The sequence below is a fragment of the Aedes aegypti genome, chromosome 3, assembly GCF_002204515.2.
Source record: "Aedes aegypti strain LVP_AGWG chromosome 3, AaegL5.0 Primary Assembly, whole genome shotgun sequence".
Taxonomy (NCBI): Eukaryota; Metazoa; Arthropoda; class Insecta; order Diptera; family Culicidae; genus Aedes; species Aedes aegypti.
The window spans coordinates 111896154-111918888 of record NC_035109.1 but is presented as its reverse complement, the minus strand read 5'-3'; the positions used below and the strand labels follow the sequence as shown (position 1 = coordinate 111918888).

The 22735-nt window shown below is 36.2% G+C and overlaps 1 protein-coding gene across 1 annotated transcript in view; it reads left to right on the top strand.

Moving 5' to 3' along the window:
• LOC5576785 overlaps positions 1-22735 on the top strand; it is a 199984-nt gene that overhangs the window by 61908 nt on the left and 115341 nt on the right. Inside the window, exon 3 of the mRNA XM_021848887.1 lies at positions 7924-8419. Coding sequence (XP_021704579.1) covers positions 7924-8419 — 496 coding nt within the window. The remainder of the gene's footprint in view (positions 1-7923; positions 8420-22735) is intronic.

The window sequence follows — 22735 nt, the reverse complement described above, 5'->3', positions numbered from 1 at the left end:
GCACCATTGATTCGTTTTAGGTTATATTCTTATGCCCACACTGATACTATTGCAAAACTGGTACTACACGTACACTAACACAAGCAAACTTGTTAGCGGCAAAAAGTAATTAATTTGAAAATTGTTTTCCATCATTCAAAAATCCATTGTATCTCTGTCTTAAATCGAATTCTATTATTTTTTTCGAAATATGGTGAGCACTTCAGTTCTAATTGAATGAATCACAATGAAAAATATGTAATTTTTATAAATAAATACAAATATATTGGACATGATACACTTACCCCTACTTTTAAATGGGGTGGGGTAAGTGGATCAAGAATTATCATCATTTATTGGCAGACTGCTTACGAGAATTTTATTGAGCTTTAATATCCGAAAATGTTGTTTTCCTTTATTTTCTTCCATTCCTAGCTTGAATTTGTCAAATTGACCATAGAAAATTTGAATTAATCCACCTAAAAGTTTTTTTTAACATTTCTGACATAAAAAAAAATAAAATAACAATAATTTCAAAATTTACTCGAAACTTTTCGTGTTTTATCTAAGTTGAGTTGTAAAAGAGCAAAATATACTAATTTTCCAATTGAACGCATAGTATCGTACCTTATTTGACCATATAAATTGTTCTAGACAGATGAATACACATATGTTCATAAATAAAATAGAAGGATTTCAGTTTGTTATTCCAAAGTAAAAGTAACAATCCAACAATACTTCTGTATAACTTATGCGTATAAATGGACGAATTTTGTAATTGTATTTTTTTCGAAAATAAAGCTTTAAAATCCATTTTCACAAATATCGTTTTCTTGATTTTTTTATATTTTAAAGTAGACAAAAAATGGAGTCTTCTGCACAGTGGGTCAAGATGGAGAAATCATGGACAAAAAAGTTATGATTTTTTTTAAATAGGTGAATTTTTGAAAATGGTCATAATAAACTTTTTGAATATTTTTGAACTTGATTTTATGAAAGTACGCAAAATTTACAATAAAAAGGTATACGGAAAAATCAAGCTAACTTCTACCGTTTTAAAGATACATACAGCGATTTTAATACAAAATTATGATATAATTTTCAATTTTCGGTCATTATAATATAACTTAGAAACGGTTTGTCGGATCAGTTTGGTGTCTTCCGCAAAGTTTTAGGTTATTGTTGGGACTATCTGGAAAAAAAATATACAGTCATCTCTCTCTTACTCGATATTGAAGGGACCATCGAGTTAGGGAGGTATCGAGTTACAGAACACAAACCAAAGCAACTGCGATCCAAGGGACTATAGAGTTAGCCATGAAAACCAACCTTTACTATGGTTCTCTAACTCGATATCGAGATACGGAATATCGAGTAAGGGAGAGTTACTGTACACTGTAAAAAAATGTTGTTATTTTTTATATATCGAATATAAAGCTTAAAAATCAATTTTCTCAAAAATCGTATTTCTGATTTTTTTATTTTTTTATATGTTGAAGTAGACAAAAAATGAAGTCTTTTGCACAGTGGGTCAAAATGGAGAAATCATGGACAAAAAGATTATGATTTTTTGAAAAAAAGGTGAATTTTTGAAAATGGTCATAATAAACTTTTTAAATATTTTTAAATTCGATTTTATGAAAGTACGCAAAATTTACAACAAAAAAGGTATACGGAAAAATCAGGCTAACTTTTACCGTTGTATACATACAGCGATTTTAATACAAAATTATGATATAATTTTCAATTTTCGGTCATTATAATATAACTTAAAAACGGTTAGTCCGATCAGTTTGGAGTCTTCCGCAAAGTTTTAGGTTATTGTTGGGACTATCTGAAAAAAAATATACACTGTAAAAAAAAATGTTGTAAAATATCGAATATAAAGCTTAAAAATCAATTTTCTCAAAAATCGTACTTCTGATTTTTTTTTATATGTTGAAGTAGACAAAAAATGAAGTCTTTTGCACAGTGGGTCAAGATGGAGAAATCATGGACAAAAAAGTTATGTCAAAAGTAAAGCTAGAGTCAAAATGGCGAGCCGATGATGCAAAAAGGCATTTTTGGGCATAAAGAAAGCATGTGCAAAATTTCATCCAAATCAAAAAATATAAAAATGAAATTTGTGAAAAAAGTCGTCATTTTCTGTGCAACCGCTCACATGTGGGATATAGGGATTAATAATCTTGACCCATATTGTAAGTGATGTACATAAAGATGGGCGAGGGAGTCATATAGGGAGAGAGGTCGGTTTTTAAGGAACCATATAGGGGGAAGAGAGTTGTGGCCAATGAACACGGTACAAACAAATTTTATTTTTTGTTTTTGTATAAATCACGTGATTCATGGACAACCTCTTTTCACGCACCACGCGTGTCGTTGTAATGTTGTACTTGTAGTGTAACCTCGTAAACCTCGCTCGTGATACACAGCTCAAGCGAGGTGAAGTCTTAGATCAATTTCTCAATGCGGTGAAAATTCGAGGAAATGTTTAACCCTAAACCCTAAACTTCTAAGTCGTAAAGGTTTCTTTCAAAATCACAATCAGCATTTCCAGATCTTTCAATAGAGATTGCTAAAGCAATTTCTCTCCTCTTTTTCACGAAGAAAATTACAAGGAATTATACTGGAGATAACTCAAAACAACAACATAGTAGTTCGTTTGAGGATTGCTTCAGGAATGATTTGAAGAATTATTCAAGGAACTTCATCGAAGGTTTTTTTCAAAAAATTATCTGGGAGTTTCTTGATCTCCCAATTTTTATTTCTGGGATGCTGGAGATAGTCTGGTCTCGGGCTTCCAACCCGACGGGTTCGCGTTCAAAAATAATTTGGAGTTCAGGTTCGGGTAGAGTTTGAGAGATTTAGGTCGGGGTTTGGCTTGGAAAATGTTAGGTTTCGGTCGGGTTTGAGTCGTCTTTGGTGATCATTATGAGCAGAGAAAGAAAGAACACTCTCCAACGTATGTCAGAAAAGATTAATTTACTAGTAATTTTAAACTGAACTGGGTTTTAGAAGGATTTTCTCAAATGTTGCTTCCGGGTTTATAAACAGAAATTTTTTTGCTTGAGTTCGGAAACAAATTATTTTTTCAGGTTTGGGTCGGGCCCGGGTTTTAAAAAATAAAATATGTCGGATACGGGTCGGGTTTGGGTTTATGAAATGTGATTTTTGACCAAACCTACCTTCTGGAGTTTCTCCAAAAATTACATTTGAAAAACCTCCAGGAAATTTGTCTAGAAATCTTCAACAAAAAAAAATATTTTTATTTCTCTAGAACACACTTTTGTATTTTCTGTGAACTTGTTTATGTATTCCATATAAAGTGGATCTGAATTTATTGCAAAAGTTCTATTGAGAACTTTTCAAATTGTTCCTTTTGGAATTCTGGAAGAAATTCATGATTTCTTCAGGCATAATTTCTGGAATTTCTTCCTCCAGAAGTGTACTTTCAGGAAGTATTGAAGAACCTTCTGATCATAGTAATCCTGGAACTCTGCATGAAAACCTTTGGATATTCCTAATGACACATCTGGGGTTTTATACAATATTCTTCTTGGAATTCTTTTATGGAAATTTGACTACGAATTGATACCGAAATGCGTATAGAGATGCTCCCAGGAAACAATCCAGTGATTACTTCCAGGATTGCTTAAAATCTTCCTTTAGAGACACCTCCCGGTGCTCCAGCAAGGATTCCTTAAAAATGTTTCGCTAGGATTTTCTAAGAGACACCCTTCTTTAATTTTTCATCTGTTCTCTCAAGAACATTTGACTTATTTTTATTATTTTTTCTACGGATTATACACAATAATAGAGGGTATTTCAAACATTTGCAGGATGACTTGAATAACAGGAGCCTTCCTTAGCCGAGTGGTTAGAGTCCGCGGCTTCAAAGCAAAGCCATGCTGAAAGTTTCGATTCCCAGTCGGTCCATGATCTTTTCGTAATGGAAATTTCCTTGACTTCCCTGGGCATAGAGTATCATCGACCCAGATAGCCGTAGCGGTAAACGCGCAGCTATTCAGCAAGACCAAGCTGAGGGTCATGGGTTCGAATCCCACCGGTCGAGAATCTTTTCGGGTTGGAAATTTTCTCGACCTCCCAGGGCATAGAGTATAATCGTACCTGCCACACGATATACACATGCAAAAATGGTCATTGGCATAGTAAGCTCTCAGTTAATAACTGTGGAAGTGCTCATAAGAAAACTAAGCTGAGAAGCAGGCTCTGTCCCAGTGAGGACGTAACGCCATAAAGAAGAAGAAGAGTATCATCGTACCTGCCACACGATATACGAATGCGAAAATAGCAGTTTGGCAAAGAAAGCTCTCAGTTAATAACTGTGGAAGTGCTCATAAGAACACTAAGCTGAGAAGCAGGCTCTGTCCCAGTGAGGACGTAATGCCAAGAAGAAGAAGAAGAACATTTTTTTCAGGTTTTTCCTCCAAAATTTTGCAGGTCCCTTTAAAAAATAAGAGATTAAATTCCTGATGCCTCATTGATTCAAAATATTGGTCGATTCAATGCTAAGAAAATTTGACTTGTTTTTTCCAGTTTAGTTTTTGACTTGTGTCACAATCTCAAGTTGAAATTTGATAAACAATATTCAAATGTTTGTTCAAAGTTCCTACAAAGTAAGATTTATTCATTCTACACCTCAGTTGACCATAATCGTATGTATATTTTTTCAGGTGGTGACCCTTAACTTTTGAATGAGAGTTTACATTTACTTAAATCAACTTAAACTTAAACTTTAACCACAAACGTAATCATAGCGAACCAAACTATGTGTCTTTAAACTATAAAATATATCATGAAATTAATTACCACTACAATTTTGCGGGATTAATCAAGTTACTACTTTGTAGTACGAAATTCCTATAGTGGTTTTCCTAGGAATGTATCACAGGCTTTTTTAGGTATTCTACTTATTCTACTAATTTTCAAAATAATCATCCAAGAATTCTTCAAGCAATTTCCTTAGGCACCGGGACTCCTTTTGCTTTTAATCAGAACATTTTTAAATTTGCACCCCACTAATCTGCACATTTTTCAAATTTAAAATGATTCAGACGTTATTCAACTTATTAAACGGGTTAAATCGAATGGAATATCATGAAACAATATGCAGAATCAAAACAAAGTGATCAAGTGATCAAGTGACGAGAAGTTCAAATTTAAAATGAACCCTGATGGTTGGTATAAGCTTTCATTTAAATAAGTGGAGGTACACAATACATCTTCATAAATTTTCCTTGTAAAATCCTTCAAGAATTTTTACTGCTGGAATCCCTTCCAGGAATACCTCAGATAATCTCTTCAGGAATATCTCCAAGAATGCCACCAGGAAATTATCGAGGAATACCACCAAATATTTCTTCATGAATACCGACGAAACAACTTTATGATTCATAATATGTTTCATGAACTGATGAAGATTATGACCAAAAATTCCGAAATAATACCTTTCCATAATCTCCACTCTATTCATAACCTTCATGATGAACCAACTTATCATGAATCATGTCTCTATTCACTTTTTTCACGACCACTTTACTGCCCATAACAGCATATTTGTCACATTCGACATGTTTGACAATTCCGAGTTAATACCGTGAAGAGTCATCAAATGATAAACACTTTCGATCGACTCTCTAAAATCTGTGAGATTGTTCTAGCGAATTCGAAAAAAATACCAAGTTGTTTTGTCACATTGGCTTTTGTAAACGCATAACAGTCACTTTGAAATTATACATGAGCATCCTAGTGTGATAATGCAATATCAGCTGTACAAAATTTCAGCCTCAAATAATTACTATTGCATTTATGGTATTTTTTTGACTTCAGTTACTTCCCATAGGGGAAGTGGTGGTAAAATGAACACCGTGCCTTTTACCGAGAAAAAAACAAACTTCAATGAATTTTTATCACGCACGGATGATTAAGAGCATAAATCGGAGTGTTCGGATTGATACGGAGGTCAACTAAACTGAAAATATCAACGAAGACTAAGATTTTAGAAAACCACGCTAGAAAATTGAAACTGACGTAACTTTTAGCTCGGATGTCTTTAGGTTTTTCATTGAGGTGAATATCGTTATGATATGATGTCAAATTGGATACCTTTGGATTTCTGTTTGAATGTATTACTATCCTTAATAGATATATTTTCGAGAACGCAATAATCATTTTCAAAAATTTTGTTTTGCTCACGTTTTTTGCATGATGTTCATTTTACCACCAACACCAACAGCTGTTCATTTTACCCACATAGTGCAGGTAAAATGAACATTTGCATCTTTTTATGCTAGCAATAAAAATATGTGAAAATATAGCTATTTTAGTTTGAATTCATGTCGCTGCTATAGGTAACATCCTTATTTTTGATACTGTGCGATAGACTATACAAATTCCTCGTTTTTCTATCTGAAACAAGATGATATCCTTAAGGTGTTCATTTTACCACCCCTTCCCCTACTGCTATAAAATGCACTCCTAATATTCCATTTACTCAATGCCTACTTTTTTCGAATGTTAGAAATATGCAGTTATGGGCAGTTTAGGTTCCTAAGCCATTACCTATTAGCTCTAGTTCGATCACAAAATTGGAACGCGAATGAAACAGAAATCATCTCCAAGGGAAAACGATCGACGAAAAGCTTCCTATTCGAATCGGTTCATAAACTTTGAAAGCTCGGCATCCGACGCGACGCCGCGACGCGATGGCGAGTCTAAGCCGCCAAACACGTTTGCTCGCACGTTTAGGAGAAAGGTCAGCGGGAAATGGACTGCAACGGGCGCCGGAGAAAAGTCTTCGGATGGTGTCTTTGGATGATACCGGGCTCTGGTCGGTACCGTTCAATCGTCGCTCGAACCTTGTGCAGTGCGGAACGCATTTTTTGAAACCTCGAAGCTCGCGTTTTCTGACCGTTCGTTTCTTCGGCGTGAAAATCGTGCACGAGTGATCTCCGGATTTTGTTGTGTGTTTTCGGTGATTGTTATAGGCTTATCTCTCGTCTGACCATTAGGAGACTGTTAGGTGACGACGCCTTCGTGTTGTGTTTAGCCGAAGAGAGATCGCGTTTAAGCTTTTCCTCTGTGCGTTTCGTTTTGATTGAGTTGACGCGCGAGGGGATGCATTTAATTGGCCGAATTTCGACAATTTGTGATTCTCATAAATGATTAATGGTGTTTAACAAGCCTTCTTCGTCGCCTTCGTGTCGATTGCCGAACCAGCAGAAGACAGTGTGCCAAAGTGTTGTTGGGGGCTGTTTTGGCTGAACGAAACAACTTTTTTTTCGATACGGCCGGAATCGATTTGTATGATCGACTACAGTGTGTGAAATCTGACGGTTTGCTGACGAAAGTTAATTGATGGTCAGAAACAGTGATCTTTGCAGAAGGCAATTAACGCTTGCGAAGAATTTGCGCAAAATTGGCGACCTAGGGAAGATAAAGTTCGTTTGTGACATCCGACATCTTCATCTGTCGAGTAACTCTTTTAGCGGGGGAAAATACAATTCGAAGTGATAACTGCAGAGCCCCTCATGTGCAATACGCAGTGTGCATCCGATGCTCATTCTCCGCACGAGTCGGTTCAATGTGGCAAACAGTTAGTGATTTCTTTGTGTTCATAATCCACCAGCTATGCCTTTACGATAACACTACCAATTCCCGGACTGACAAATGCCCTAACACCGGCGGCAATGGGTTTACTAATAACTATAACAGTACCGGGGAGCATATCTGTGTAACCCCGAGCCCCAACGATCCCGTAATCAATAACCCGATTAATCCGAACCATCGGCGCAACCTGCGGTCTGGTGGTTCTGGTCCCTCTGTTCCCGGTTCCCATGATCCCGGTCCCGGTTTCGATCCTGGCGCTGGGCGCAAATTCCGAAAGGGCCCGCAAGCTAACGACGATGTCTATTCCTATTCTAGATCGATCATCAGCCAACGGATCGATGATCGTAGCTCGTTGAACCTCGGAATAGGGCCCGGAGGTCGCCGCCGGTCTTCGTCGATCCATGGCGCTGGATCGATTAGTGGCGTTAGTCGGATCGGCGGGGGCATCATCAACGATCGGGACAATCTGGACATCAGCGGAGTGGCGAACAATTTGCGGGATATGCGTGCAAGTGGCCCGGGAGGTGGTGGTGGTGGTAGTGGAGGCAGTGGCGGAAGTCATGTCAGCCGCCGGGGAAGTAGCAACTGCGTCCAAGCGCAGATCGAACGAATGTTTAACGATGTGGCCAAGGAGCACGGTGGAGCGGAAAAAGACGTCGGAGGTGTAGCGGCAGCGGCGGCACCACCCGCCAATGGGCAAACCTTTTCGGTGCGATGTCTTGGCTCGCTGCCACTGAAGGATAAGGTCACCAGCCTGGTGGGCCTGCAGGAACCGCTGTGGCAGCTGTACCTGAGTGGTGCTGGACATGGGGTGAGTACTGTTTCATTTAATTTTTTAGTTGCTGATGACAGTAGTTAAATTTGAAATTGATACTATAATGTTGGTTGTTGATGCTCTTTAAGGCTCAAGAATCCATCATTCAATCATCAGCAATCATTAAAAATTAAAAACCGATTTTTTGGTTCAAATTTGAAGAAATCCTTATGAAAATCAATCATTGCATTACAGATAGCCAGTGCAATGCAATGATAGATTTTCTTGAACATTGCTTCAACTTTGAATGAAAAAACTGGTTTTGAAATTTTGTAAAACGATGATGATTATTTTCCACTTAAATTCAAGCACTGTTTATATTATGGGTTCAACTCACATTAAAACCATTAAATATGGTTTAGCATAGCGGAATCATGAGCCTTTGTTGTTGACCCCTAAAATCGTGGGAAGAGCCTTGAATTTTCAAATGGCCACACATTCCCCCGCAATCCTTTCCCTTTTGTGGGTAACAAGAAAACGTGGATAAGAAAGTTTTTCTATCAAATTAAAATTTATTTCTGGCGTTACGTCTTTACTGAGACAGAGCCTGTTTCTAAGCTTTCTTGGCCTATTGACCATTTTTGCATGAGTATATCGTGTGGAAGGCACGAAGGTATGCCATGGAAAGTCGAAAATAATTCCTTTGCGAAAAAAATATCGACCAGTAGGATTTGAACTTACGACTCTCAGCTTAGCCTTGCTAAATAGTTGAGCGATAGTACAGCTCTCTGGGCTCCCAATATATTGTAAAAAAATGGATCCTGATGTTCCGGATTACGGTTTTGTCTTAGCTCGTATCGACTTTCCACAAATAACACATGTTCAATAAATACTTGATTAAAAGCCATCCCGTTACTAAGAAAATAAAAACATAAAAACATAATTTTGTTTCCGTACATTGTTACTCAAACTTAAAAAAAAGAGTACCGTCGTGAAGAGTGACATTGGGCCTAGGGGGTGACTTTGACCGCCCTTTTCGATGCGTCTCATGGCTAGAGAGAACGAGAACCAATCATTGACCATCTAGTGGCTATTTGTTACGTATTCTTGAAGCTTGTCACATTGTTTTCATTATTTTATTATTCGTTTGGCCCAAAGTTAACCTTATGGCTCAATGTCACCCCGTACGGCGGTGCATAGAAAACTTCTATACTACTCAAATGCGATTAACCTTTGCAGTACTGGGTAGCGACATCAAAGCTTCATCATTCTCTAGTTTCGCCATCATTCGATCGATTCTGATAAGATTTTCGGGAAAAATCACAAATGGGTTGTAAATGAGAATATATTGAAAATTTTAAATTTGGTTATGGTTCCAGATCGAGGTTCGAATTTGTTGTGCTACCTATGGTATTGAAAAAAAGGAATGGGAATGGATAAAAACTTAAAAGATCAATGGAAAATTTTATATATCATAAAATTTCAATTGTTATTGGGTCTCCAAGTGGCTCGGTAGCTTAGTTGGTAAAGCGCTCGTCTAGCATACAAGAGTCCTGGGTTGGAATCCCAGCCGAGCACGTGGTTTTTTTCATAATTTCACCCATAATTTGTCCATCTTTACCACTCGTAATGAGTTAATTCATTTAATAACCATGCGGATTGGATTACCGAATCGCTCAATATAAGCGTCAATTTATAAAATTTCAGTGATCATTTCGGCAACATGGTCATCGAATATCGGTTTCGGTAGGGGCCCTAATGGGAAACGTCCAGAATATCATGCACCTGATGTCTTTCTACGGCTCAAAATTATTGATTTTTAATCCAAAAGTGATTATAAAAGCCGTTGTCTTATTAGGCCTTAAACTTCATGATTTTTTTTTTCAACACAGAATTGAATTAACAGCATTTCATATCCTTTCTCTTCTTATAGCGTTACGTCCCAACCAGCTAGGATGCTGTTTCTTTCATATTTTTAGTAGATTTTCTCGCCGTATGATATGCCAATTATCAAAAGTTACAAAACTAGATTTAAGGGATTCAAAACAACTTGCGAGGACGGAATGACGTCTAACTGTTTTTAATTTTCCTGATTTCCTGATTTCAATATAGTATTCATTAAACATTTGTTCTATGTCCGGATTTCTCTCTATCTCGACGGTCCCTTCGATATCGAGAGTCGACTGTATAATTTTTAGTATTTTTTTAAATCACGAGTTCAAAATGCATAACCATTTGACCAAACTGAAATTTTTGACGAAAAATTGTAAACGACTCATCTGAAAATGAGTAAACCCTACACAAAAAAACTGGCTTTAGAAAACTTCTTCATTAGAGTGATGCAAATTTTGAAATTTTGGCTCCCCTGTGCTTAAACGATAAATATGGTAAACAGTATCTTCCCTAAGTTTGGAAAGATTCGAAACAAATTTGACTGTGTACACGCCGTTTGAAATTTATATGGAGATTACTATGGAAAACGCCAACCTTTTGTGTTCAGCCCTCTTTCTCTTAGTAATAATGTTTTATGAAAAAGTGAACAAATTCTTCCCATGTGATATTCTTCCAGCTACAACTTTGCCAAAGACCACATTTTAATTTCACGTCAGAATAAATTGTATTCACCACCGTAGGGTGAGTTTGCACTTTATATGCTTCACCAACTGTTTGGCAGACAACAGTGGGGCTCCTGGCGGAAAAAAATAGATCAAAGTAATCCATACTATTATGTTCTACAGCAAAAAATCAGTATTGCTCTGAAAGTAATGGATTGATCATCTCAGCATGATTTAGACTTTGTTATCAATAATAACAAATTATCCTCACGTCTCATCAAAATGTAGTCTTCGGCAAAGTTGTAGCTGAGAAAATTTCACATGAGATGAGTTTGTTCACTTTTACATAGATTATTATGGAGAGCACTTATAGGACTGAACACAAAAGGTTTACCATATAAACACTTCAAATGGCGTGTGTACAACCAATTTTCTTCCAAATCACATCAAATTTTGAGAAAATGACTCTCATCATAATTGACACATCAGTCTACTTCATCTTGTCCAAATCTACAACTTTGTCACAAATACCACGAAGCTATTTCTCATTTTTTTAATTGTTTCAATTATTAAGATTTGTCGAAAAAAAAACTCTCTTCAATCGAACCATTATTGCTTTTGAACTCGAGATTGGAAAATTATCTTTAAAATATATATTAAAATTCAAGTTATATCTGAATAACTATGGAAATGTCAATCAAATCGGTCCACAAATAACTCAGATCCAACTATTGAAATGGATAACCTAATAATCTAATCTAATCTAAAAATATTTTGCCCAATACTGTATATACAGTCATGAATCGCCAGTTATGCATCAGAATGTCATCAATTTTTTTTCTTAGCTTGAAATGGGTAGAGATTTTTTTTTAACAAAACAATAAACCCAGAGAATGTTTTTCCTTGCTATTGTGGTTGAGATGAAGATGAAGAGTAATAGTATAACACTTTATGTCAGAGCTATTTCCGATAGAATCGCGAACATTTGACATTTCCATATGACGTTTAGAGGTATGCAACGCCTTATAAACTTCACGTACCGTAAAACGGGGTAACTCTGATAATGCGGGTAACTTTGATAGTGCGTAACCCACCACATACTAAACGAAATGTCATCATTTCTGTTAATCAGTTAAGCAAAACGAATGCAAAACTAAAGAACATTAGTATGACACTTCATGTAAGAGCGGTTTTCATTTGAATCAAGAACATTTTAGGCTTTTTATACGAATTTAAAAAATTTACACAATTTTAGCATTTTCGAAACGTTTACAAACAATCTGTTCTACGATCACTATTTGATGTAGTTTTGAATAGTTGGCCACTTATCTTTGACAGCCTAGTTATCATAGAACTTGAATACGGTCTCAAATCTCTTAGCGGAAAGCATTTTCACAAACTGGGACCATTTTTGTAATCTAAGTCAGAAATTTCCATATAACGTTAAACGCCTAGAGGTATGCAATGCCCTACAAATGTTCGTAATTCATTCAGTTTTGTTCGAGGTATGCTCCATTATCAAAGTTACCCCAAAACAGAAAACCAACTTTCGATTATATGAAAAATTATATATCCAATCAAAATAAATCTTTTGTCATTTTATCGACTGTAATCGATAGCTAGGATGCCAGTACTTGTTTTAAAAATATAAATTGTAAATCTTTGAAACAACATGCAAAAATATTCAAGTTTTCTTCAAAAAAAAACTATCAAAGTTACCCCGTTTTACGGTATCTATAAAGCATAGTACAAAATTATAAGCCCAAATAGCCGTAGCGGTAAACGCGCAGCTATTCAGCAAGACCAAGCTGAGGGTCGTGGGTTCGAATCCCACCGGTCGAGGGCCTCGGGCTGGCAGATCTCTTAAATAATGATATCTATCTATCTATCTATCAGTTGATAACTGTGGAAAAACTGAGAAGCAGGCTCTGTCCCAGTGGGGACGTAATGCCAGAAAGAAGAAGAAGAACTAAAAATTGCCGATCGTGTTGATGAAACAGAAGACAGCTGTACCAAAGAACTAGATAATCCAATTCCCGACCATTTTGTTTGTCCCGGGATTCAGGACAAAAATTTAAGCTTGCTCTGGGAAATTCCACGATTCCAGTATTTCTCAAATTATGAATAAAACAGGTACAGTCATCTCTCCCTTACCCGATATTTCGATACCTCGCCATCGAATTGGAGAACCATAGTAAATGTTGGTTTTTATGGCTTCCTAGATGGTCCCTTGAATCGCATTTGCTCTGGTTTTGTGTTCTATAGCTCGATACCTCCCTAACTCCCTTCAATATCAATGTGGGGGACAATGGTCCCTTCAATATCGAGTTATGGAGAATTGGCTGTATTTCTGCAGTAATTGAAGTGAAATTTCAATGTTTTGACAATTATGTATAAAATGCGAAAATAACTTTCAAAGATAATCAATAATAATCAAATAACATAATGTTGTCGCCACTGAAGAAATACATATAACAAATTATGGTGACGTTAGAAGGGTTAAGGACACTGTAAGGTCTAGAAATGTCTTCATCATTATTTTTTAGCTGTGTAGCTGTCAATCATAACAAATAAAACCCAATATCAAAGGTTTTGTAAACCACGTAAAATCAAGCCGCTGTCGGAATGATTACGAAATTTGTTTCTGTTACATTCGTCGCAACTGACCATCGTCTTGATGAGCAAAAAAACGATTAATAGTCATCCCTCTTCATGATTACCGATTCGCAATGCTCGCAAAGAAGCAGCTCAATAGGGGTATTGAATGATGTTTTGAGATGCAAGCCATAAGGGCCCTCTCTCTCATCAACATTACCGATGATCATTGAGTTAGTTTTTGTTTTTGTTTACCGAAAAACCAATTTCCCTGGGCGTGAAAAATTTGGCATGTGAATCCTCTTCAGTTTACCCCATACCTACCTCAAACTCATCGAAAACTTAGATAATCCTCGGTGTGATGATTCGCACAATTCACTCGCCACGCCGAGGGCTTCATGAACCGCACGCACACGCACACTTTTCATCGTGATCGTGTAAAAGAAAGTGAAACCCAACCAGCTTCTGAGTCTTCGCCGCATGGGGTCTTCTGGGCAGTGAAAGTGAATTTTCCGCCGTTTTTCGCATGGCTTATGAATATTACTTCCTAGGAAAAGACGGTGGCGACTACAACGACGACGACGCCACACAGTGGTTCAGTTCAAAAAGTTGTCAAAATTGTAAAATAAAGTCAAACATTTACCTACAATATCACATTAAGTCTGATCCGCATAGAATTTGGCCGCACAAAATGAGTGACTTATGCTTCTTCTGAAACCGACTTTAATGTACTAATACTTTAAACATACCATACAATACTATTTTATGACGTCATGTCCACAATGGCAACTGACTAAGTGGATTAGAACCTTACGGGACCTTTGTTCGATTGAGTGAATGCGAAAATTCTATTTTAACACTTCAGTCGTCGCGCTGTTGTATTTTGTACAACAGTAGTGAAAAAACCTCGCTTATCGTACACAGCTTCAGCGTGGTGATTCGAATGGTGGCAAACCGCGTGACGACTGAAAGGTTAAAGACAATTTTCTCCGTAAAATTGTCCATTTTGTTGTACCAGTTAAGTTTTTTTTATATAACTGCAGATAGCTTGCCAAATCAGCAACTTGCAAGTGAATTTATTTGTAAAACCTTATTTAAACTTACCCGGTACATCCATCTTATGCTCTACAGCATAGCCTCTAAGACTTGAATTTCGCGAGCCCCCAACGTCTCTTTAGATCGCTTTTTGATAATAAAACGTCTCTTTAGATCGCTTTTTGATGATTTATCGCTTTTGGTGATAAAAGGCCGGAGGGTCGCGAAAGCCAAGTTTGGGAAACGATGCTACAGGGAAAAGTATTGGTACCGAATTTGAAAATTGTCTCGATTATTTCTTCTGACTATGTTGGGTTTTCATCGTAATTGTACAAAATTCTCTTAAGTATTTTGCGTTCCAACTCTTGCGGGTTATGACACGATTTATAAAATCTGAACCACTATGCGTCGCAATCACATAGTGAATCGCATCCGCAGCAACAAAAGGATTGCACAGCACCTTGCCGAGATTAAGCGATCGGTAATTGGCGCGCACATCCTCCAGCGATCGAAATGTTTTGCTTTCAGTCTGCACAATTAGTTCCACTCGAAGGGATCCCACATTTTTTTGGCAGCATGTGTGTTGGTTGTATCTACCATTTAGTGAGGACACCACGAATTAGCAATGCGTGGGGTGCGCGGGTGGTCGTCGAGTTACAACACGATCGCTAATGTCAGAGAGTTGTCAGTTATCGGACAGTTGAAGGTAATTGTTGTGACGACGGAATCATCTGCGGCACGCTGAAAGTTCGGAGATAAAGTGGAGATTACGAACGACGATTGACGTTTATCATCTGGAAATGTGTTTGTTAAACAAGCAAATCAGGCAATCATGTCAGCGCCTATAATTTTTTGGTAGTGCATTTTCGGTAACGTTTCTGACATGCGCCATTAAGTTGGACGATATTGCGGTAAGATTAAATGGTTTTCTTTACACGCTCAGACCTATGATTGCGAAAGTAAAGTGAATCAACATTGGAATATGAATTTAATATCATTTTTCAGCAACGATTATGGACGTCAATACAGATTCAAGTGCCAAAGTAGTCAAACAGCCATTCCATGAAAAAACGATAGGAAATGAATTCCGCGAAAATAAGCTATTTTGTTCCTAATCCGAAATAAGGATACACGTGTTTTTGGATTTTTTGTGACCAGAAAAATCGCGATTTTGCAAAATTTTTATTTAAAAATAAAATGTAATTTTTAAACCGTTCGACCGATTTCCAATTTTTTGGACGAAATAAAAGCTAAAGATTTGTTTCAGTAAAAATATAGAATTTCACAAAAATTGTTTTTTACATGAAAAAAAAATAATTTTCGTTTTTTCGTGTTTTGAAGACCTTAGGACCAAAGGGGCTATTGCTGTTCTCATTTTTTCTTGAAAGTTCAGAAAATTTTACGTTTACTGTCAAACTTTCAGCGATGTATGTTTTCTAGTTTTTGAGATATATTTTTTTGAACATAAAAAATCAGTCGTTTTTCATCGGCACACACTGTAGGTCTCAGCGCATTAGATTTTTTTTATTTTTGAAAAAAATTTTAACTTTTGAACAGCTCAACAGATTTCCAATCTTTTTTTATGGAATGAAAGCCTAAGATTTCAAATTTTCTAGTCACCCTATTTCGGAAATGGTCACCGTAATCCAAAAATCCAAAAACACGTGTATGCTTATTTCGGATGAGGAACAAAATAGTAAATTTTCACGGGAGTCGGTGACCCACTAGATCGGTTTTTCATGGAATGGCTGCAAGGTAATATAGTGTTCTTATAAGGCTGAATTGCCGTATACTGCTCCATAAGTCTTTTTTAATTCTTTATTAGTATCATTCCAAACATAACATTCATTTCTAATGTCTAGGTGTTCTGTGTTAGCCAACGCTATCATCCTAAAATCTGGGTAAAACAAAACTAAGCTTTTATTAACATTTGGTTAACAACATATTACATTTCATTTGCAGTAGCAGTTCAGAGTGTTTACAGATGAGTAGATTTAACCTGCTTATGAAAAAGAAAAAAAGTTTTCAATTTACTTAACCTAGCTTAACCTAAACATATAACGCATCAATCGTGTCAAAAGAAGTTTGCAACGATTTTTGCTTGAAATTATTAATTATTTTATTTGACATTTGATCCCATGTTTAAACATTGGATATTCTATGTAACTCATTGAAACTATGCCAGGGAGGAAGCTTTAGAATCATTTTCAAAATTTTATTTTGAATTCTCTGCAGAGCTTTCTTCCTGGTATTACAACAGGTAGTCCATATTGGTACAGCATACAACATGGCTGACTTGAAAATTTGTTTGAATATCAAAAGCTTGTTCTTAAGACAAAGTTTTGTTTTTCTATTAATAAGTGGATAGAGACATTTTACATATTTGTTACATTTGGCTTGAATGCCCTCAATGTGATTTTTGAAAGTTAAATTTGTGTCTAGCATGAGCCCTAGATACTTAACTTCATCTGACCAATTTATTGGAACCCCTCTCATCGTGACAACATGTCTACTTGAAGGTTTCAAATAAAGAGCTTTTGGTTTATGTGGGAATATTATTAGTTGAGTTTTGGAAGCATTAGAAGAAATCTTCCATTTTTGCAAGTATGAAGAAAAAATATCCAAACTTTTTTGCAATCGACTACAGATGACACGCAGTTTTTGTCCTTTGGCGGACGATGGATTTTTGACATCCCTGAGGATTTTTGACATCCCTGAGGTAACTCAGGTAAGTCAGATGTGAAAACATTGTATAATATTGGTCCCAAAATGCTGCCATGGGAAACACCAGCTCTTACAGGAAGTCTTTCAGATCTGGAGTTCTGATAATTAACCTGAAGTGTACGATTTGACAGATAACTTTGAATTATTCTAACAATGTATGTCGGAAAATTAAAGTTTTTTAACTTTACGATCAAACCTTCATGCCAAACACTCAAATTCTTTTTCTATGTCTAGAAGAGCAAGACCAGTAGAATAGTCATCAGATTTGTTGGAATGAATCAAATTTGTTACACGTAAAAAATAATGAGTGGTCGAATGTCCATGGCGGAATCCGAACTGTCCATTGGCAAAAATTGAATTTTCGTTGATGTGGACCATTATTTTCGTCAAAATTACAGTTTCCCATTTGCCAGAAAAATATGCTAATTGAAAACATTTGTTGAATATATCAACTAATAATGTAAGCTACTTTGTGGAAATTTCTTGATGAGGGTGTAAAAAATACCATCATCGCCAGGGGCTTTCATTTTTTTTATTTTTCTAGTGAGAACTTCTTCTAAATCAGTATCCCAGGAATTTTCGAAAACGTTCTCTTGATTGAGAAAGTTTTCGAAGTCCTGAGTACCTTGATTTTCTATTAGACTAGTAAGTCCTAAATTAAATTTTGAGCTTTTTCGCAATTAGTTAGTACCGTTTTGATTCAAATTACGGACAGCTTCAAATTCCGGACACTCTTCTTTGCATGGAAAACATTTCACACGAAATGTTTCAATTTTTGCCGTTCAAATGTTCTTACTTTCAAAGCTCGTTTTAATGAACATTTTCCATAGATATCTATGCAAATCTATCATGCCCAACTTCCTTAGACGTCTCTCTTGTGATTTTACAATTTCAATTGATAATTTGACTTTTCGATTTATGATTTTAACGAGCTGTCCGGAATTCGAATCAAAGTGTCCGGAATATGAGGCAAAAGTAAGGAAGCGTCCGGAATAAGAATCATGAAAAGTCCACAAGTTTCAATTTATTTAAAATTGTTCACGTTGCGGAATCAAAATCTTCACCCCCATCATTCGAAAGAAAAATGTTTTGAAGGCTCAATAAAAAGCAGAAATCATACAAAATGATTTATTTTATAAGCTTTCAGACGAGTTATACTTCACTGATGCCTTGAATGTCCGTGTAATATGAATCAAAACGGTAATTATTTGTTTTCCTCTTTCAACGCCGGTATTGGCTTCTGAGGTTTTTTCAAAATTTTAGATAATTTTCAAAAGGGCTAAGATCCAGGGTTCCAAATGAGAAATTTTATTTTCAAAATTTTTGTTTCTTGATTGTGAAAATCGTTTTTTAACTTTTTTTTTCTGCAGATGCTGCCGTATAATTTTCATAGCAGGACAGCGTGTGCATTCAAATTGCCTTTTCCTCAAGTTTTTAAGACGGATCAAGAGTTTAAGATCATCGTCCATAATCACGGATTCAAATTTTATGGAATATGTTAAAGTTTTAAGAGCATTGTCAATATCAAGCTTTGTTTTTAAAGAAATGTTTATATCAAGATTACTATCTATGTATGTTTCATATATATTCCAGTCTAAGAGGCGAATGAACCCGGTGGTTTAAAACCTCTATAATAAACAAAAAAAAAAATATATATATATATATATATATGTATATATATATATATATATATATATATATATATATATATATATATATATATATATATATATATATATATATATATATATATATATATATTCCAGTCGGCTCAGTAACATGGACATGATCAGAATCAAAATCAGCATGAGTAATCAGTTGGCTACAAAGGTGACTAGAGTCGGTTAAGACCAAATCAATCGTAGATGGGGCTATCAGGGTATTGAATTGAGAAATATCCTGAAGAGCGCTCATCAAATAAAATACTGCCGTTGGAATTGATTTGAGAATTATTGATGTTTTATACGACCCTGAATGATGATTGCAACCCCCCCACATGCCCCATCAAGTAGATCATTACGATAAACAAAAAAGTTAGGATGAAACAATTAGAACGGGCACTCATAGTATGCAAAGGGGAGAATTCAAATTACCAGCTACGATGTCGACAAAGATAGATATATTCGATATTCAAAGATTCGAACGGCTCCCCGACGGATTAAAATTAGTTTGTCAATGAGCATGATTATGATCTACCTGATGGGTATGAGTGCTAATCAAGCGATCGTTAACTGAAAAATGAGCATTGTTCGATACTCTACCAGGGAAATTTTGGAAACGACCGTTATCGTAACGGATATTATCTTTCATCTGCCTGGCACGAGCCTCGACGACTCGCCTACGCGAAGGGCAAGCCCAAAAATTGGACTTATGATTGCCCCCGCAATTGGCGCATATGAACTTATCGGTATCTTCCTTCACTGGACAGACGTCCTTGGCGTGAGAAGAACCTTCACAAATCATGCATTTAGCATCCATGTGACAATTTTTTGTACCATGATCCCACTTTTGGCACCGACGGCACTGAGTGGGGTTCTGGTAATTTCCTCCAGGTTTCTGAAGCTTTAATATTATTAAGACAATTTTTGTTAAAGTGAACGAAATAATATTCTTTAGAAAGAGGTTTTTTCCAAGACGGTGTCCAAGAAGGATTACCACCGCTAGCTATAACTGGTCCAATGAAAAATCGAAGGCACGGGTCCGAACAAGGATCGTAAAAGGATCAAAAGTAGAAAAAATAGTACTGAAAATTACTGTTTTAGTAGCACTTTTTTAATTTTAGCACTGAAAAGTACTTGTAGCTTTAGGTAGGTACGATGCGCAATGCTATTTCACTTTCTTCCCATATTGCATTAGTCGTGAAAGATTTGCATTCGCATAATGCACCTACCTACAAATCAAAAAGTCTCAACACCTAGTGCTCTCCAGAGGCTCCTTCAATCATCATAATTTCGAGAAAGACAAACAAAGCAAACACTCCATCATAATCGCTCTTCGCTGCTTATCAACTATACACATGAATAACACGTAACTCCCCACTGTGAATCGTCAGTGCTCTAACGAAATGACCCCCAGTCTATACAAGACCCACGAAAAAAGGGGATCCACCCAAAGCTCGGCTTCAAACGTTCATCCCCGTTTTTTTTAATTTTCAACCCATGAAAGCCATCTGGGCAAGCATCAATTTTGGCGAAAATTTCTCTTTTTCGAATGTTGGTAAAAATTGGGCTGCAAAAACGCGCCGATAGAAAAGCTTAATTAACCCTAGTCGTTTTGAGGCCGATCGATGCTGGCTTGCTGTTTGTATACATCGATCCAACCAGCTAGCAGTCGGCGGCAGTCGTTTCGAAGCCGTGTTTGAGTGACCAATCCACGCCAAATCGATCAATTGATCGAGGTGCTAAAAGTTTTAAAATATCAGCTGATTGCAATACGCTGTAGTATACAGCAAGTGATGACGAGAGTTGCATTGTAAGCGATTTTTGAAGGCTCCATGAGATGAGCTCCGTTGGATGGAGTTTAAAAACATGCATGTTGTAAGAGGGCTAATGGTACGCACAAACTGGTTCATTAAAGTTATGCGCAAGTTCATTAGGAGTGGTGTTTTGGGCGTTTCGCAAATTTAAAACCGAAAAAGCGATATATTATGCAAGCAATTAGAAACAAAAAGTGAGGATATGCAGAATGAACTGTTAATGATTATTTCATACATATTGCACACATTTTTCAAATTACTTTGAAATTCAGGCGTTCAAAATTGTTTGTAGTGAAGTAAATCTTCAATATTCTTTTGCTTTAATAAATCTGTCATGCTCAATTTTCATCTACAGTAGTTCTCCGGATAGCATCTAACGACTAGCTGATGATTACCCAAAAGATGATATATATGAATCACATATGAATCTCTAGCAGAGTTATCAAACGTGTCATTAGAAAAGTTTCGGAAGCGATTATTTTCATTATTGTTAAAGTTCATGGACGAATGTATTGAAAACTTTTCTTAAGAAAACTCATCAACCCCTTAATCAGCAACTTCATTATTTTACCACAAAAAAATCATATCATGATAACTATTTCGTTTCTTAATAATTTGCACCCTTTTTTCTCTAATACATGACAAACTATTTTTATTTTTAGAATATTCATCAATATTGATAATTGGCCATCAGGAATTCAGGGGCAAGATATTCCAATTTTCTTTGGTGGACCATCGTTCCTCATATCAAATTTCTTTGATCGCTTTTTTGTTTAATGTCAATTAATAAAAAAAATATGGGTTTTGAAATGTCAGGTAAATTGGTTGGTTTGTCTCTGAGAAATTTCAATATTATAATATGATTTTTGTTGTAACCTGCAAGATCGTAATATGATCAAAGTGGTGAAACATAAATGATCATTTCTCAATAACAGTTGCTCCAAATCGCTTCACTTTTTCACAACATACAGTTTTTGAAGTATTGTTTCGAAGGGAAAATAGTCGAATATGAGAAAACAACTGTAGCCGAAGATATTTATGTTGGTTACGACTATGCGTCGGTCCCCCAAGTAATTTCGGAATATCTTCGGATCCAGATGACCAATGATCATTGACACAGATTCTGAAAGTAGAAGTTTTTTGAGAAATTTTTCGAGAAATAAGAAGTTCACCATCTTTTGATAAAATTTTCAGGAAAAAAAACAGAGATAAACACCGTTATGTCTCAAATTCCAAACTGCAGTGATTTAAAAGTAGTTTTTTCAATACTGTTCAAAAAATATTCGAAATTTAAGAGAAAATGGTAATATTTTCGATTCATGCCTTCTCATTTTTGAATACGTCGTTTGTTGCGAATTTGATTCTATACCATTACCCGGAATACCATTACCCGGAATGCAATTTACCGGAAGACCATCTACCGGAATGTACCATTACCCGGAAAAACCATTTACCGGAATGCACCATTTACCGGAATACACCATTACCCGGAAATCCAAATCTTCAATTTTCAAAGACCTTTATCAGTACATAGGGAAAGTGTACCAGTTATGGCCATAGTGGTTCCCTATTTGGCCATACGTAAAATTTAGATAACTTTCACATATTAATTTTTTTTGTATGTTTAAACATCAAGATATATCTTAAATCTTACTACTACAGCACACAAAATCTTTCAAACTGTGAAAACATTCGAGTAATCCCGTATGGCGAAATAGAGAACCACTATGTCCATAACTGGTACACCTACCCTATGTATACAATTTTTATTCTATTTCATCGATGCTTAGCACAAATTATGTCACGTTAACCATGGACATTCTCGACTCCCTCGGTTCCCATAAACACTTTTTCAAAAGACGTCTCCGAAGAGCTATGGACCAAATATGTTTTTCTTCTTGCCGGCTTTACGACTCAGCTGGGCCAAAGCCTGCTTCTCAGCTGGTCTAGGAGCATTTGTACAGTTAATAGCTGAGAGCCTATGACAAC